This window comes from Rutilus rutilus (genome assembly GCF_951802725.1).
Source record: "Rutilus rutilus genome assembly, chromosome: 11".
Lineage (NCBI taxonomy): Eukaryota > Metazoa > Chordata > Actinopteri > Cypriniformes > Leuciscidae > Rutilus > Rutilus rutilus.
The window spans coordinates 4,246,008-4,265,845 of record NC_140216.1 but is presented as its reverse complement, the minus strand read 5'-3'; the positions used below and the strand labels follow the sequence as shown (position 1 = coordinate 4,265,845).

General features: G+C 37.0%; 1 protein-coding gene across 9 annotated transcripts in view; it reads right to left on the bottom strand.

Annotated features, from left to right (window-relative positions):
• trioa (trio Rho guanine nucleotide exchange factor a) overlaps positions 1 to 19,838 on the bottom strand; it is a 119,063-nt gene that overhangs the window by 58,008 nt on the left and 41,217 nt on the right. For all 9 annotated transcript variants that reach the window (XR_014629154.1, XR_014629155.1, XM_084423135.1 and 6 more), the window contains exons 3-4: positions 6,878 to 6,952; positions 1,175 to 1,289 (exon numbers count right to left, since the gene is read on the bottom strand). Coding sequence is in view for 7 of the 9 variants with exons in the window: in XM_084423135.1 (XP_084279261.1) it covers positions 1,175 to 1,289; positions 6,878 to 6,952 (190 nt within the window). In the remaining 2 variants the exon portion in view is untranslated. The remainder of the gene's footprint in view (positions 1 to 1,174; positions 1,290 to 6,877; positions 6,953 to 19,838) is intronic.

Below are 19,838 nucleotides of genomic sequence, written 5' to 3'. Positions count from 1 at the left end.
AAATGACATTTCGAACATGTTTGGAACACAATTCTACGGCTAATTTGATAGCTAGGATTTTATGCATTTTAGACGCACAATTAAATCATATTTTCACAACTTAGCATAATTTGATTTTCAGCTTAAAAATGCACATTATGCAAAAATGCAAAGAAAAAACAATTAAGTGATCTCATGCATGCTATCCACTGCAGTGTGGTTATGCTTAACTATTAAAACTTTTAAATAATTGAAATAAAGTTGAAATAATAGGGGGGGGGGAAACATAGGAAAACGTAGGAAAATTAGAAATGTATTTTTCAGCATTTAACTGAAAAATAAAAAAAGTAAAGTAACATGATAAAAATGACAAAGGCACATAACAAAATTACTAAAACAAACTAAAATTTAAATGATCCACTGACACTAATATCTGCTTGTAACAAAACATTAAACTTTAACATGATACAATTTTATCAGGTGCAAAATTGTTGTTAGTAGTGGAAATGATCGCACAAATTTATAATAAAAAATTTTTCACACAATAATTATTTGAATGGTTTGAGTTGAACCTAGTATAAATAATTAGAAAAATAAATAATTATGATAAATAATTCAAAATAAATGTATTGCCCCAAAAATAATAAAACAAAAATTGGCATGTAAAAAGTATCAAAAATAAATTATGAAGGCATGTTAAAAAAAAACAAAAAAAATTCGGATATATAAAATCTGTTCTAATACAAATCAACCCCTTAGAAAGAAAACTGCCCGCAGCAGAAGAAACACTCCTGAATGTCACAGTGCGCTCTCTGTACCAAAGTACCAGAGTAACCGCCTCATGCTCAGACTAATGGATGCTAAAGGCACCGTAAACAAACATGTTTATAGAGCTCGGCTGCTCGGCAGAGCCGTTTAGAGGAATTGAACTGGAGGGCGGACTTGGCCTGCCTCATTCAATTTTTATAAGCACAACAAAAGATCACACAGCATCCCTAGTTCACAGGTCAATTACAGATCAATGCGCCTGACGATGAGGGAAAGAACACATCACAGCGGCGAGCAGCGGGACCGTTGGCACATTCACTGCACAATTCACCGCATCCAATCTAGTTGAACGGATAGTGACGGAACAGCAGTCAACAAATGCCCAGCAGGTGCATCCTGGGAATGTGTCAAGCGAGTGTGTCAATACCTAGGGATGCCGGCGAGGTAGGCGATGAGTCTGCGGAGATCTTCGTGTCGTATTCGGTCGTGGTTAGTTCGTGATGGGAATGTTAAAACGGGACCTCCGCGCTTGTCTCTGCCACCTGGAGAAAGAACAGAAGAGAGGAGAAAACACATTAAATCAGCTGATAGTAGAGTAAATAGGCTTTTACTTTGAAAATGCTTCTCCTATCCTATATTCTAGAGCTGTCCCCGAATAATCTAGCAAACGTTAGTCGACGACTAGAGGCTTAGGCCCAATCCCAATTCTATTTTATACCCCTTCGCCTACCCCTTACCCTTGCCCCTTGAAACAGTGTGGCAAATATTCCCCTAAGAAATGGGACACCACAACTACACCGTAACACGTCATTTATACGTCGTCGCTAGCGCCTACGTCACAGGAGATGCGCCAATGTTTGACAAAGATGCCGTTGTCAGCTGTAGTCATCTCAATTGCGTATTTTTTTTGCATCTTTCTTCTGAAGTTCGCAGAAAACAACGGAGATGACGATATCTTCGACACCGTATTTTTGGACTTGAGGAAACGTTGCTCGTTGTCAGCGCGAAAACGAATGAGCCTCCGGGTTTCCTCAGGTGTCCCTGTTTGATAAAGAACATACAAGACTGGTTGATCATGTTGCAAAAAGCACGAAACTGTTTGTTTATATCGTTTGTTTATATCGTGATCACATATAACCACAAGAAAACAATGCGTTCGTAGCAGACGTACGGTAAAAGATAAGCCAATTCCCTGCCGCAATTACATTCACTAGTTATCAGACATGAAAATATGTTGCGGGACTATCGTTGACAAACTTCGGCGATTTTTTTGCAAACGTTTCTTTGAAGAACATGACCGTAAATATGAACACAAGATTGAATATGACATAAATAAAATGATTATTGGCAGTCATGTTGCCTCTGTAGCCGGTGTATGCAGGTACATTTCTCATACCCCTTCGTTTGGTCGAAAACCAAAGTGTGGTCCCGAAAAATCTTCGTTTCAAGGGCTATCTGGCCCTTCCCCCTACCCCTACCCCTCCAACCAAAAGAGAATCGACACAACCCTACCCCTTCACGGGAACGTGTAAAACGGAGGGGTAAGGCCAAGGGGTGAATTGGGATTGAGCCTAAGTCGACCAAATGTTTATTAGCCGGTTGGTCGCAGGTCGTTAACACAGCTGGTCCATATATGGCTTATCATTTGAAACATGCAAGTACTAGCCTAATGTTAGCCACTTTACACAGGAGCTCACTGTACTATTAACCTAGATAGATGTTCATGCGGAGTGTGAAAGCGAAATCAGTACCACGCTTTAGTTTAACTTAACGTGCATTTCTCCACTATACCGCAGAGATGAGAGTCAGTGTCGTCAAGTTTCTTTGCAGCTAACACTCAGAAAATACTGGTTTATAAATAAGTTAAAATGTTCAGAGAGTCTCCTTTCTGTTTTATTCCAGCACATTCAAAATCAATGCTTTTGCCCGTGTGCTGCAGTTTTATGCACACCGTTTTTTTTATACCACCCCTATCATATACATGCGACTTGTCGGCTTATGGCTTAAATGAATTACTACCAGTCGATTAGATAAATCTTTGGTCGGGGGACAGCTCTACCATATTCCCAATCAAAACCTGAGCATCCAAATCAAACACCTATCATCATTACAGGGATACCTCACCGATTAGCATTAAGCTTTGTATCAGTAGAAACCTGGTAATGTTTTCGAGTGACCGTGCTTCCCTCCCTCATGTCCCCCTGAGACGAGAGATTTTTGTATTGTGTGTGTGGAAAAAACCTCAGATGACGCAAAAATCGTCATTTTGTGTCATGGGAGGCTTTTTTGTCCAGAGGCGAGAGACTACAGCCAGTAGGAGGAGCTCGTCCCGCATGTCTTCAACCCGCCCATAGGGGGATCTCACGATAAAACGCCGTCTTTTCAGTTTCGAGTCGACTAGTAGCCTAGTTGTATCATTTCTTCTGATACTGCCCTCTGTAACCGGTAGGCGTGACTTGGGAGTGGCCTCTAGGGGAGCGAAGCAAGTGCATTCTGGGAGTTGTTGTCTTTCATCCACATGAGACAAAAATAAATTTTCTGGCTTTTCTCAGTCTAGAAGGCACCAACTTCTAAAATAATTTCACATTTCTACTACATAAATGACCCAATTTAAATACACATTCATCTTTCCAGCGGTGAAATATCCCTTTAATATATGGGTAATACTAATACATTATTTGAATCAGCCTTTGTTATTATATATCTTCATTAGACTATAGTCAAAGAAGACACCTTGCCTTAGGAATCAACATATGGCACAAATAAAAACTAGTCTAAAAGGTCAGGAAGTGCAGTCCATTCAATATGCTGCAAACAGACTCTTTTTTCGTGCCAAATTAGTTATGCCGTCTATTCTGACTAAAGTCTATTGTCTGTAAAAGATAAAAAAGCATGAATGAAAAACAGTGAAGCTGTGAAGTGCAGCAGGAGAGTCTGACTCAAAACCTGCTTGTTGACAGTCTCGCTCCTGCAATGATCTCATTACCGTTACATCAAGTCAATGTTCTTCAGCGCAGTGTCTTCAGAGAACACTAAACGACAGCGTAGACCGTTTTTAGGAGTCACTGTGAGATAACTCAAGACGAGACTCTGTTAAATGATTTGTTATCCTTTTGTTAACTTACCAGCTCAGTAAATCTTTCTGAACGACTCGGCTCCCGTTCACTTTTTAGACACTTGTAACGAGTGTCTCTGAAATAACTTTTTTGAGCCTGGGAAAAATGTGTAGTTTGTAAGTGTGCTGAGGAAAAATGGAGTGTATAAATCTAAGTTTAAGTTCAGTAATATTTATTTATGTACAATAAATAAAGTACTCATTTTACCAACTCATCGTACTCATTTTATCCAAATGAGTCGAGCTCAGAAGAATGGGTCAGGATGGTCAAGTCATTCAACAACCAACTAGTTGATTAGTAAGGCTGACTAGTTTACCTAGAGTTGTTTTTCTAATTGTTGTTTTAGTTGAATTTGCATACATCTAAAAATGTACTCTTTTTAAAGGGACAGCTGACCTAATAAATCAATTCTGTCATCATTTAATAACCCTCAATTTTTTTCTCATGTGGAAAACGAGAAGATTTTGAAGAAATGCTTCAACTGTTTTCGACCATACAATCAAAGTCAGTGGGGCCTAAGGGTGCATTCACACTTGTAGTTCATACTCCTGGTTTGCTTAGCATTCACACTGTCATTTTTAACACCGAACCTAAAGATACAAAAGAAAAAGACGGCTTTTATGACATATTTTGCGACAGAATAGACACTGTGCTAAACGCGCTAGTCGTAAGTGTGTACATTAGGGGTAACGGTACATGTATTCATCCCGAACCGTCACGGGTTCAGTGCATACAGTCAGACGACGAATACAGTCAGTCACAGGCGATACACACTCCAATCCAGAAGGGGGCGCACGCAGTAATGCAACGCTGTTTGCTAACTCCCAAAACAGGACAAAGAGCAGAAGAAGAGACGATCTATGCACCAACCCAAAACAAGAGTTCAGATGGCACGCAAGAGCTTGCTAGTAGCCTATACGCTGAGTTTCGATTCATTTTTTTTTGTGACGCGTTACACAAACTTCACAGAAAGCAAACCAGGACGGCAGAAAACGGCACCCTCACTACTGCAGTCCAGTGATGAAATATGCGTGTCCTGGAAATGGGAAGCCTCAGGTGGTGCTTCACTCGCTCTCTCCTCGTGGAAAGGTGAAGTAGGATCAGATGTACATCGCTCTTTTTCTCCATCTCGCTCATCTTTCCGTCATTTCTTGAAAAAGCATAATATTAAACTTTGTGCATCCACCATGCAAGAGGACACGGTTCTGATGCCTTTACCGAACTGTAATGGGAAACTCCTGTGACGAAAAGAACCAGGTATTCTTGAGCATTCTGTCCTTTTAAGGGTTGCATCTTGCGATTTCATGTCCTGTTTTTGGTTCGTTTAGATGTCTTTGGTCCACGTTGCGTTCATATTTTAGTCGAACCGCACCAGAGTTCGTTTGGAAGTGGACAGAGACTCATCTTTTCAGGGGTCTCGTTCCACCTGTTTGGTGTCACCAGGGTTCGGATGGCAGCGTTCACACTTATTCAAACAGAGCAATCGCACCAGGGTTCGTTTTAATCGAACCAAACCTGCCAAGTGTGAACACACCCTAAAACAGCATCATTGGAATTTGGACCCCAATGACTTTCATTGCATGGACAAAAACATTCTTCAAATGATCTTCTTTTATGTTCCACAAAAGAAATTCATACAGGTTTTGAACTAAGAAGTTTTAATTTTGGGGTTAATTAACCCCTTTAAAGCATACAGCTGTCAAACACCATCTTGTAACAAAACCATCAAATTTCAAGACCATTTCTGTCAGATTTCAAATGGGCAATGTGAGGACTATGACGTTGTGCACCATGCGTCCTGCATTAGCAACATGGCTCAAGTGATCATGCTAATTGCTGGGTCGCAGCTCCTACTACTTTAAAAAACAACTGTGCGACCAACAGTAAAGCTAATGCAGGCCTTCACAAATACATCTGAGTACTAACTTTAACCAATACTTACACCAATAACATTTCCTTGAACCACCAAGTTCATTAGCATTGAGAACTGACTAATCAATGCATTCCTCCCACTGATCCTCCTCTTCTGTTCATACAGGTTGTGTTACTAAGCCAAAACACTTTGACTCCAGCAAACAAACTCACAGAAGGGCTGGGATATCCATGAGGATTTTCTCCTGCAAATGTGCTGAATCTCACTAATAGAGTGCGTCTGCAATAGGATAATCCATCTTATCCTCTGACGTTAAGGGAATATAAATAAATAAAATGCACATGACTGCATGCTTATGCAGAAATCACTGGGCGTTCCCATTTAGAGCTCTGCGGGTTCACTTCTTCCGCCCTGTTTGTTATTTTGTGCTTGTTGTTGTTGTTGTATCATGGGACGTGTGTATGACAGATACTCATCCCTATGTTTCTGAGTCATTTCAGTGCCGGTCTGTTAGTCGTACGACTACAAGAGGCAAACAGAAGTTCAGACAGTGAGTGAGAAGGAGACTTCAGTCTAAATCAAATAATGGCCTGTGACAATGACACATCAACTAAAAATATTGTGGGAAGTTACAGTAGTATTCAGTAGAAGACATGACATGTTGGTTCTGTGGGGTTGTTATTGTTAAAACTAAAACTATTAAAATAGTTCAACTTGGCAACATGTAGGCCATATATATAAAAATAGATAAAAGTATATGTCAGATCCGGTTCAGGTCATTTCTACGGAAGCCTGTTTTCGGCTCAGAAAATAAATAAAAAATGAGTGAATAAATAAGATGATAGTTACACCTTTATATCTCAAATTGCAATTTTATCTGTTTTATTTTTTACTCTGAGATGAAAACAGGCTTCCAGATTCTCCTGTTAGAATATATGTAATAAGTATTTTTTAGATTTAACTAGGATGTATGATTTTTCTTGCTATCCTCCACTAGAAGTATTGAAGATGCACGCTTTTGTTGATCGTATGTGCAGAACATCTTTCTCAGAAAGTGTGCTATGACCACTGAACGATATATAAAAGACATTTCTGAATGAAAACACATAGTTAAAGCAATATAACAGCACTCAACACACACCTGACAAGAAGGCCACTTTTTCTTTTAGGATGGGCAACACTTCCATCGCCTTCATCTCTTCATTCCTGCGAAATCCTGAAAAACAAAACAACAGATCTCGGTTTAGAGTCCCTTCAAGAATATCAACATCATCAGACCTGTGGCCTGACAGTTTTAATGCTGTCCTGCTCTGATACGTTGAGTTATGGCGCTCAAAAGGGAATTAAGAGTTCGAGTCTGGTCCATTAAAGTGTCTTGGATATATATTTTACATTCTGAATGTAAAGACAGTCCATACAGATAATCATTGCTCTCCTATTCTAGGCATGAGCAGGAACCGCCTCGAGCGCTGGACATCATTCAAGCGCTTTGCATGAGATCAGCAGCAACCTGGATGAAGCATCACTTCTGTTCACTTGTTTTTATGATTCACAGGTTTGAGTTGACTAGGTTTGCTGAAGCTTTGCCAGAGTGGAGTTAGTCATGCATAGCCAGCAGACTGACTTGAGTCTTTCAGAGTGCCTAGCCTCACAATCACGAAAACGTAATAAACGAAAACGTAAAATCGGATATACACTATCAGTCAAAAGTTTGGAAACATTAAGGGTTTTTTTTTAAAGTAGTCTCTTAATGTCACCAAGGCTGCATTTATTTGATCAATAATACAGTAAAACCAGTAATACTGTGAAATTTTGCAATTTCAATTAACTGTTTTATGTTGTAATACATTTTAAATATCTTATTGTAATATATTTTCAATTATTGAAAATAAATATTGTTGAAATAAAATAGGTAGTAAAATTACTAAACCCAAAAAAAAAAAAGAGGTAAATTATATATATATATATATATATATATATATATATATATATATTTTTTTTTTTTTACCGTATTCAAAAATACGAACTAAATCTGAAATAAATATAAAATTAGGCTAAATAAATGGCTAAATAATGTCTAAGTACTAAAACTGAAGTACTAAAATGACAAACTAAAATAAATAAAAAGCTAAATAAAAATATATTTTTTAAAAAGAATATACATAAAAAGCACATTAAATGAGAAACTAAAATTTAAATGAAAAATGAAAATATAAAAAATAAACAAATATTTTTTTTTTTACAAATGCTAAAACAGTATACTATAACAGTATAAAATAAGTACTAAAATGACTAAAACTGAAATAAAAAAATTCACAGTAAATATAAATATATATATAAAAAAAAAACATGGTAAATAACTTAAGAAATACTGGCTAGGTTGCAAACTGAAATAAGATCAATTAAAGAGAAATAGAAAAAACATGACCAAAAAATAAAATCACTTAATCACTTAAGCAAAAATTAAAACAAAAACTGTATATGATGTCAACACAAAATATGGTATTAGTTCATGATCTTCTAGGATGCATTTCAGAGCAGGACGGGTGCGAGACTCGAGTACGGCACGATACTCGCGAGTAAAGCATGGATACGGATGGTTGAGTTGAGACACGCTGTCTTTAATTCCACTCCTACTATCCCTCCATCCCAGGGCTGCTAATTGAGCATGAAATGTGGTTGAAGGAGCCGATCCCTCCTACACACACACACACACACACACACACACAGAGCTGAGATAGAGGGATGATGTCATTTATCCATTCTCCTGTGATGTTTCCCTGTGGTGTCTCAGCGCCGCTCTCTGCACAAAAGAACACCTTTCTCTCTGTCACTCTGCCTCATTCGGCCTCCCTCTCTCTCTCTCTCTCTCTTCTATACATCCCACTGGAAGGTTTGCTTTTCCACCACTGCTACTGAGACCATGTGATCTAAAGAAAACATGGAACGTACTTACTGTACAGTTGTGAAGTATTTCTTTAAAGCGCGGTCTGTTATCAATTATTCATACGGTAGGAGTTATTTATAGCAGAATTTCCGAGCTGCTCACGGTTGTGAATGTACAACCATCTTTTTAAAGCCTGGTCCAAACACAAAACTATCATATTTGTGTACATGAATCAGAAGTATCACAATACGAAGCATGAGTTGCAATCCTGTGTGTTTTGTCCTGTGAATCCTGACTGGTCCACATCCATCTCACTGTATGGAAGAAAGTATGAATCTTTTCTGTTCCAAAGCCATATTATATATATCAATATTACAGCTACTATTTATATTATTCATGATATTACAAATTATATATATGAAATGTTATGTAATTTATTATAATTAGATATAGAGTTTAACAGATGATATCTTAAGTAATAAATACAACATAAAATACATAATAATTAGTGTATTTATATAATAATACAAATATATTAATATATTTTTATTAAAAAAGATTAAAGATTATTAGACTTTTTATGTTTTATTCATATTATTCATGATAATACAAATTATTTATAGAAAATATGTAATTTATTAATATTTATATTATTCATGATATTACAAATTATATATGTATATATATAAAAATGTTATGTAATTTGTTGTAATTAGATATATAATTAAATGGTAATTGAGTAATAAATACAACACAATCATTAAAAAAACTAAATCATTATAATATAAATATGTATTTGTAATAATAAGAATAATTTATTTATTTTAATATATTTTTATTTAAAAATAATAAAGAATATTAAACAATGTTGTATTTATTATTATTCATGATAATACAAATTATTTATATATTAAATGTTTTTAATATTATATTAATTATATTATTAATTTGTTATGATTAGATATATAATTTAACAAATGGTATCTTGAGTCAAAACTACAACACAAAATAATTACTTAAAAAACGAAATTATAATATTAATATGTAATAATTAAAATAAAATAAAATAAAATAATAATAATAATAATAATAATAATAATAATTTTAAAATATGTTCTATAAAAAATAAATTGACTTTTACTTATAATTTGTAAATGCTCCAAGACTGGAATTGGAAAAATTGCGATATATTTGAGGGAAACACAAGGCGATTCTGATGTGTGTTTTCCAGTTCTGAACAGCATGTGTGTGTAATGGTTAAATGTGGAGGCTGGGAGAGTTTCCAGACAGTGTTGCTGGTCAGACGGGCTCAGATTCAGCAACAACTCGACTTTAGAGAAAGAGACGAGGGTTTCGGTTCTCCGTATCCCTGTGTGTGTGTTTATATGCATGAGTGTGTGAGGAAGAGATCCCACACTCTTCCCTCAGGCTCTCAGAGAGACGGGCCGCGGTGTGCTGGGGCATATGAGGTTCTCACTTCTGCAGCTGGATGGTGTGTGTGTGTGTGTGTGTGTGTGTGTGTGTGTGTGTGTGTGTGTGTGTGTGTGTGTCTGCAGTCAAACAGGAGAGGGTGAAGCACATTTAATAACGGCTCACAATATGAATCCAATGACTCTCTGAAGTGAGAGTCATCCTGAAAACACAGATGCGCTTCCGTAATATAAAGACATACACGCACATGTACTTTAGTTTGATAAATGAAAACGCATCTAACTTGTATCATATGCTCATACTATAACCCAAGTCAAAAACCCTGGCCTATATCTTTTGTATTTTTAGAATAAAGATATGATTTCATTTAATGATAATAACAACAACACCACCACATTTTTATTAACTATAACCCACATTCTAAAACCCTATACCCAGGGCTCAACGCTAAGGATTTTTTACTGCCAAAATGTTCACTGGCCCCAACACATTTACATTTACATTTAGCTGATGCTTTTATCCAAAGCGACTTACAATTGCTATATATGTCAGAGGTCGCACGCCTCTGGAGCAACTAGGGGTTAAGTGTCTTGCTCAGGGACACATTGGTGTCTCACAGTGGATTCGAACCCGGGTCTCTCACACCAAAGGCATGTGTCTTATCCATTGCGCCACACCACCCCTATATAAAAAAGTTATAAAGAAATTAAACAAATTAAAAAAGGCTTAGTTATTGTTTTAATTGTTTTTGCTCCATGTAACCTTAATAAATAAGGTTATGACACCAAAAACTACTAGCCTAACTCATTACAAATGGTATATTATGTGCAAAAATGGGTTCAAAATCACATTACATTCTAACATTGTAACATTATAATCTAAAAACAGAAATAATGATTTTATTTTTAAATCAATTCACTAAACTAAAAATTTTAATAAATGAAGGAAAAAATGTAAAACAAAAACAAAAGTCCCATTACAATAGTCACTTTACAGTTACTGTTATCATAAATATACACTTACGTGTAGGTTTATAATTCTACATATGGCACATTTATTGTTCAACAAAAAAATATTTTAGCAATATGTATATTTTAGTCAGAATTATTGCGCTCCTGTTTTTCGCACATGTACGAAAAGTTATGACACCATTTTATATCACTTTACAGATGATATGTATATAAAATAATAATATGATAAAAGTTATTAAGCAAATTCTAAAACCCTATCGATTTTGTATTTTAAAATAAAAAAATAATTTGACAGTAAAAATATTAATAACATTGGCAATAATACATATTTTAACCATAACCTACATTATAAAAACATACCTTTTTATTTTTGAATAAAAATAGTTAATAACATGTTTGACTATAACAAATTCAAAACCCTACACCATTTGTATTATTACAATAAAAATATTTAATCTAGCTCTAATATTAATAACAATAATAATCATAACATCAAACATTTATCATAACCCAAATTCTAAAACCCTATAGATTTAGTATTTTAAAATAAAAAAATATATTAATTTAACAGTAAAAATATGAATAACATTAGCAATAATAATAATACATATTTTAACCATAACCTACATTATGAAAAACATACCTTTTTTATTTTTGAATTTTTGACTATACATGTTTGACTATAACAAATTCAAAACTCTATACCATTTGTATTATTACAATAAAAATATTTAATCTAGCTCTAATATTAATAACAATAATAATCATAACATAAAAAATTAATCATAACCCAAATTCTAAAACCCTATACATTTTGTTTTGTTTTTAATACAAATATTATTTTATTCAATAATAATATTAATAGTAATACAAACTAAAATAAAAATTATTCATTACTTTATCATCTGTTTTCTCAACTGAGGCCTCTCCTGGATGCAGCTTCTAGCCGACACACTCAAGGTTACAACCCGCAATCTAATCATTCTGGCTTTAAATGGGAGTTTCTGCAAGGCTAATAATTTCCTTTATCACTTATAGATTTTACATTCATCTACTCGTTTCCTCACCAATGACAGAAGACAAAGAAATGACCTCCATCTCACATCCGAAGGGGCTCGTAAGGAGATTCCCAACCTATTCTCTCACCCGTTTCACAGCCGTGCCGCTGTCCTTCAAGCTTTTGCATGCTGGGTAACGGGATATTTCACTGACATCCAAAATATACATCATTTCAGCATCCAGACCACAGAAATACAACAAACCACTTCAACAAATAGAGACATTACGCTTGGAGAAAATCAGACGGCTATTCTTTTCCCAGAGCTGGAAGAGCTCTGAATGTGGTTGGGAATTCACAGTCCGTGGAAAAAGAACTGAGGAAACTAGGGGGGAAAAAAAGTGAGGAAAAAAAAAGGGAAACTTCGAAAGTGCACCGTTGCACCGAGGGACTGTTCTTTCCGTGACATGAAGGTGAAACGTGGGTGAGCTTTAAACCAAACAATTAAAAAAGGAGGAAGAATGTGCCGTGAAATCAATCTGTATCAGTCGGTTCCTCCGAGCCCAGCCTTAACGATTATTGTTCATGGCTTATCAGGTATCAGAAAGAGAACAGAGAGTAGCCTATCTGTTTCCAGGGAATAGGTTGCTGATCTTCCCGATACTGAAGAAGTAATGGCTCGAGATAACAACAACAACAACTACAGACTTCAGACACTGGCATTGCTTCACATATACCAACATCCAAACCGTAGAGCTCCAGATTTCTGGTAGATGGCAGCAGAGCGGACACACGGATCAACACTAGGATGGAGAGAGAAGAAGGGAACAACAGAGAGGATGTAATGGATGTAGAGCAGACCGAGACAGAGTTATGAAACGAAAGCAAGAAGAAAGTATGAAAAAAGCAAGAAAGAGGATCATATATGACAACGTATTATGTATTGCACGGCTTTTTCTTTTTTTATATATAAAGCTTGGGGTCAGCAAGATATATATTTTTTTATTATTAGTACTTTCATTTAGCAAGGATGCATTAAACTGATCAACTGTGACGAAGACATAAAAAAAAAATCTATTTCAAATAAATGCTGCTCTTTTGAACTTTCTATTCATCAAAGAACCTTGAAAAATGCATCAGTTTTCATATTAGAACAAATGTTTTCAACATTGATAATAATCAGAAATGTTTCCTGAGCAGCAAATCATCATATTAGACTGATTTCTGAAGGATCATGTGACTCTGAAGACTGGAGGAATGATGCTTTGATCACAGGAATAAAATACATTTTAAAATATATTAAAATAGACAACAATTGCTTTCAATTGTAATAAAAAAATTGTTTTACTGTATTTTGATTAAATAAATGCAGTCTTTGTGAGCATATAAGACTTCTTTCAAAAAGATCACAATCTTACCAACCTCAAACTTTTCAATGGTAGCTGCAAAGTTTTAAAGATCAAAGTGAACGACAAATAAAGTTCGTGTCTCCTAAATAAAGAACCGATTACGAACAGCCGAAACCAGTCGTAAGCAATTCCAGCCTCACTTCCTGTTACAAACCTGCGTAAACAACGTAACAAATTTGCATAATGCCAGCCTATGGTCTTCATTGGCTGCTCGCGAATGACGTCTACTTTGACACGCCCTCAAACACCGTAGTTGTATTTGAGACTGGAGGAGTTTGGTTCGTGTTGTCAATAAAATGCATTTTTCTGTGAAAATTGTGTTTTTTGACTTCAGGCGCATGTTAGCCTATTGCAGGAGACTCCAAAACAAAATAAGAAATAATAGGGGAACTTTATATAACGACCAATACAACAACCGCATTCGCCACGACTTCTTTAAATGACTCGACCCTATTCAGAAAGTCAGTGCACAAAGATGGAGTTTCCCAATGAACGGTTTAACGTTGTGGTGTTTCATGTGTCCTCACCTCATAAATACAATCACACAAGACTGTAGACACAGACTGGTCTCAGTTTTCTCTTCCCTTCACACTTCCTTACTGTGGGTCAGAGTGAAACACACGAGGGTCACAGGTTCAACGAGTGTGTGTGTGTGGAAGCCGCTAATGACATGACCCATTCTGCCGGCCACGTTACTGAGCACACTAATGAACCCGCCGTCACACACCAGCCTCACACGACTAATGACTCCACTCATTCGTTCATTTCCAACCGGTCCGGATTCCTGATGAATGAATCGTAATGGACTGAGCTGATGTGAAACGGTCGGCTACAGATTCAATTCCAATTTTGATTCGATTCACTCAGGAATTATCATAATACATTTGGGTCTGCTATAGTTCATCACAGAACAAGTCCAAAAGGGGACCTATAATTCCTTTTTACAAAGTATATTAAAATGTTTTCATGATTGAATGTAAAAAAAAAAAAAAAAATTAACATTTGACATTGTTGCAGCTCCTCTCTTCCCAGTCTGTCAGTAACACTCTGTTTAGTTCCTGTCTCTATGAAGCCCCTCCTTCTGAAAAGCACAATGTGCTCTGATTGGTCAGCTGGACGAGTGAGTTGTGATTGGTCGAGCACTTCAAGTGTGTTTGAGGAATGTCCCGCCCCCTTACCATAACTGAGTTTCAACACGCTACTAACTAACTCAACCAGGCCTCGCCCGCTTATTTTGCATATTCATTGGGCGGGAATTATTTAAATGAGAAATATTGTGACATTCCCCCTCCCAGAAGAAAACTCCAGACTAGAGGCGTTTCAATACTGGACTGAAATGAAGATTGCTATTAAACAGCAATGCTTTCATAAAACTGCAACTAGAAGAACTGCGTGACTGTAGTCCAGTTTAAAGCCATTTAAACATGGATATATTGGCATCTGTGTAGGTTTTACATTTCCACCCTGTGTAACCTCACATCAGTCAGGTCAGATTAAATCACTTCAGCGCCGCTGACCTGGCTTCTTACCGGCGTGTAGCTTGCGTCTGAATCTCAGCAATTAGCCTATTAACCTGAGGAGCTCCAGAGGATTGAGATATCAAGAAGACAACCCATATGACCTGACCCGTCACCCTGCGAACAGCTGAAGAACTGGGTTAACACTTGAGATGGTGAATATAACCTACAGGCCACCGGTGGAGCAATGGGAATGTTAGGGATTCAAGACACAGATGACCAGGAGACACTAGGGGTGACCACCGTGGAGCTTTACACCAAGTCCTAACTAGTTGAAACACAAAGTGTCAAACAGACAAAAAGAAGAAAAAACTAAACAAATGGGAAAAAAAAGCGTTAAATAAAATAAATGGGACAAATTGAAAAAGCTCATCTCCAGAAAAAAATAAATACAAAAAAATAAATAAATTAATTAAATAAAATAAAAAATAAAAATAGTCTTCTGCTTAATCGGGAGACATATTTTTAAGGTTTAGTTTATGTCTCAGTCAGGAACCGTCATTTTCTACGTGTTGGTATTGTAAGTCAGAAGTAGGCAGTATCTAGCCTGGTTAAAACCAGACCATTCTCAGTGGTAACTGAGTTATGGTCTGGCAAAGCTTCATTAAGAACTCATTTCCAAAGGGGCATCACCAACGGACGTCGCTCAAATGCAATTGGATAGACCTAAAACCAATCAGAGCGATCGTCATTGTGTAAAGCCATATGCTGCGTCCCAATTCGCCTAAGTTACACTACGCCATAAAAGTATGTACTCTTTTTGTGAAGAAAAAGTATTTACTTTTGAATGTGTAGAAAAAAAGTAGGCAAGCTTTGGGACATACTACTTCGTCATCTTTATCGGACGGATCTGTTGCGTGCATCCTGTCATGTAAACTGCCCTGTCAATCATCTTGTCACAGTTAAAATCCTCTATTAAACCTAATTTAATTTCCTACCGTTTCGGAGAGAAATGTAGTAGCACGTTCATCTGCCAGTGGGTCTTTCATGGAGACTGTCCTCATGTGTTTGCAATTTGAATATAATAATGCATATCAAAGTTGGTGCGCTTAACGGACGTCGCTCAAATGCCTCTGGGCGCAATTGGATAGACCTAAAACCAATCAGAGCGATCGTCACCATGTAAAGCCCGCCCCAACGTTTCTGATTGGTATCGTGATTTCGACAGATTAGAAATGGGCTTGAATGAGCTCTTTGCCAGACTACTTGCAGAGCAAATCTAAATTTGCCGGAAGTTGTCTGGGTTTTCCCAGGCTAGGCAAGATCATGGAAGGAGACACTTTTATTAGACCAATATTTTTGGTGCATTTTACTAGAAGGCCTGTATATTTTAAACATAATCCTGCTAAACAATTCTGTCAACTTCCAGGAGCACATAGCATGTGTGGATGTCTTCAAAGCAAAAATAAAAGAACTAAAAGAAACAAAACTCAGATTTTGATTTCATTATATGTGTATATGTACACGCATTTAACAACTTTCATCCACAGCAGACCTCACAGAGCCCAAGGTCTTCTCATGTTGACACAGTTAACGTCATAAAGCACGTTACCAAACAGGGTAACATGAACTCTGCAGGACTGAAGTGTACTTACAGTTGACAAACTGAATGAAAAGGTCAGCTCAGCTGGCTGCATTACAGTCTATGATATGCGTGAAGCGTGAAGGGAGAGTCTTTTAGCGTGAACACAAAGCCTGTTTTTCCTACTGTAATGTGATCAAGGGTGAGGAGCACTTTCAGCCTCTGTTCTCCAGGACAGTGAAGCACATCAGACTGGTAAGAGGGAAAAATGCCACGTTGCAGTATTTGGAGCGCAGGACTAGCTCAAAGTTCACAATACTGGCTGAAACACACTCAGATTGAACAGCAAATTATAACATAAAACGGCCCTCGAGAATGACAAAACTCTCAGTATCTACACGCAATCCTCTAAACAAGTTTGTTTTGACTGTTCCATGCCAATCACTGTCACAAAGAGGAAGATCGTTGACTCTAGATTACCATAAATATAAGCGGGGCCTAAAATTAACACCCACCAAGCGCCAAATGAAAGGAAAATTGGCGCTGGAGAGTACAGTTGTAATCGAAATTATTCAACCCCCGTTGCAAATCAGATTTATTGGCAAAATTTACAGACTTTCAGCTGTTTGCAATAAACAAATCAAACAAAAGTAATTGAATTAGCTCATCATAACAAATGTTTCAAGTGGTTCTCAATTGAACAGCACAGATCTGCAAAACAAGTGGTTCATTAGCTGCACCAGGTGTGCTTGAGCTAGAACACATGACATTTCTGAACTACCTAGGTTTGTTGAGTGTCACGTTTGACTGCATGTTAGAAGTATGGCTAAGTCAAAAGAATGGTCCAAAAAGTTAAGAGAAGATATCATAGCCCTTCACATACAAGGAACAGGATACAAAAAGATAGCAAAGGCACTTAATGTTCCTAGAGACGCCGCTGGAAGCATAGTTTGCAAGTTCAAAGTGAACTTCTATGCAATTGTGTTTATAGAATTTTTTTATTTCATTCATTTCTAGGTTTAACTTAATTTGTTGTTCAGATATTCCTCTTTAAAAGAAAAAAAGTTGCATGCAAAGTGACCCACATTTGGTTTTCGACCACTGAAAATGTGTACAATTTACCAGTGTTCTCATGGAGCCACATTGAGATCCCCACATCTGTGGGATTGAACCATATAATGGCCTTTAAAATGAATATACCAAAAGAAAAGTTTGTTAAGAACCAGAATCTAAAAGGATATTAAGATATATTAAATACTTCTTGAGTTACATGCATGCAAACTTAAGGGGAAAAAACACAAGAAGTGCATTTTCCCATTTTTGAACTTTCACTGTTGGCATACAACGCAACAAAGATTGCTAAAGTCAACAGATTTGACTAATAGAGTTACAAATCTCTGTGTGAAATTAAAATAATGATGCTGCCATCTTTCTAAAGTCAGTAATTTACTCCCCTGTAATTTGGCTCAAAATCTAGTAGTATTACTCACTCATAGTATAGTAGTATAGTAGTATTAAAAATAGTGCATTACTCAGTAAATATACATCCGTGACATTTAGGGGCTGTTTACACCTGGCCACTTCATGCGTTTTCTCGGATCGGATAGCTATCTGATCGTGAAAAGACCAGGTGTAAATGCCCTCCGAAACGCATTCGAGACGGATTTGAATCCGATCGCTCAAACCACTTCAGGAGGTGGTCTGGGCCGCATTGCAGACGAAACTGGACAAGTATAAATGCATCTGGTTGTTGAAACCACATATGTAAATTGTACTCCTCCCAAAAATACAAAAAAAAAATAAATAAACGTGTGAGAGCGTGTTATAGGCTATATGTAATGTTATAGCCAGATATGACGACGCTACTGCAACACGCATCGCCACAGATGAGAAGCTGAGCATCTATTCATTAAGCCAACGTGCAAACTATCGCAAATCAAAGTAAAAGTAAGTCACAGACGCTTAACACACAATCATCATCATTAAAAGTAAAGAAACGAAATTATCTTACAGGGCTGTTGCCGCTCTCTCTTATTGTGGTCTTTGATTTTGAAATTTTAGCTGATGATCAATAAAATGCAGCTCATATCTGTTGCTTTCTGTGACGTGCACTCCATTAAATCTGCATATAGCGCGGGAATTGAAGATCGGATTTTAATCCGTTTCGCAAAAACACATTTATGTGACCAGGTGTAAATGGAATCGTTTTGATGAATCAGATAGCTATCCGATCTGAGAAAACGCATTAAGTGGCCAGCTGTAAACAGCCCCTTAATATTCTGGCTTTCTTATTCATTTATGTTATTTCTTTCACCAGAAAAAAATTATTAAAATAAAAAAATTTAGCTGGGGACCTCTGGTTGAGTTGACACGGATATGACCCTGTTTTCATGGCCGGTAAAAAATATTTATGGCCGGTCACCGCCGGCCATTGGCAGGTGTGGCAAAAAGTAAGTTTTAGGCCCTGGATATTTATAGCAAATGAGAAGAGTGAGTGAGAGGAGGCGGGTGTGTGTCAAACTGTCAATTCGAAAGAAAAGAAAGGGCAAGAACATGCAAGCTGGTATCGATTCTGCAGAAAAGGAGCATTGGAGCATTTCAACACAAACAGAAACAGAGGGGAGTCGCACTCACAAGACACAGACTATTTCTGTCCTCCCTCTCCATCAGTCTGTCCTTTTTTCTGTCATCCCCTCCTTTCCTACAGACTTGTTGTCTGCACATCTTACACCTTTTTTATCTCGGCCTCTTTCACTTGTGATGTCTGAACTTTCTATTCTCTATCTATACAGTAATAATCAATGGCTGAGGCAAGCAACAGCTTTGTCCTGCACAGTCCTGTTGAGCTACAGACATAAAAAATACCTTAAAGCAACTTTTAGTTTTGCGATCCGATCACTGGAACCACATTCAGAGGTCATCGGAAATGCGTGTATAAGAACATCCAAACCCACTTCCTCCTGTCAGAAGCACAACCACAAACACTGACACAATATGTCCATATTTAAGAAGAAAACATCAGACAAAACTTCACTGATCCAGTAAAGATTGTTTGATTAGGGAGACATCCAAAATGTGGCCCGGAAAAAGGCTGGGCACCAATGGACTGGTTGGATGTTTGATGACTAGTTGAAAAAGGAGATGACAACTTCTCTCCCACCATACTGAGACTAGAACAGTGAAAGGGGATATTTAGACAAGAGAGAGAAAGATGAGGATAAAAATAAAGAGAGAAGCAGCTAAAATCACAGTGGGAATACAGACAATTAACCTGCACAGACACATCAGGAGAGCAACCTCAATGTGGAGGAGTGAAGATGCAATTATTCTTCATCAATCAGTCATCTGTCCCTAAATGGTCCCTATAC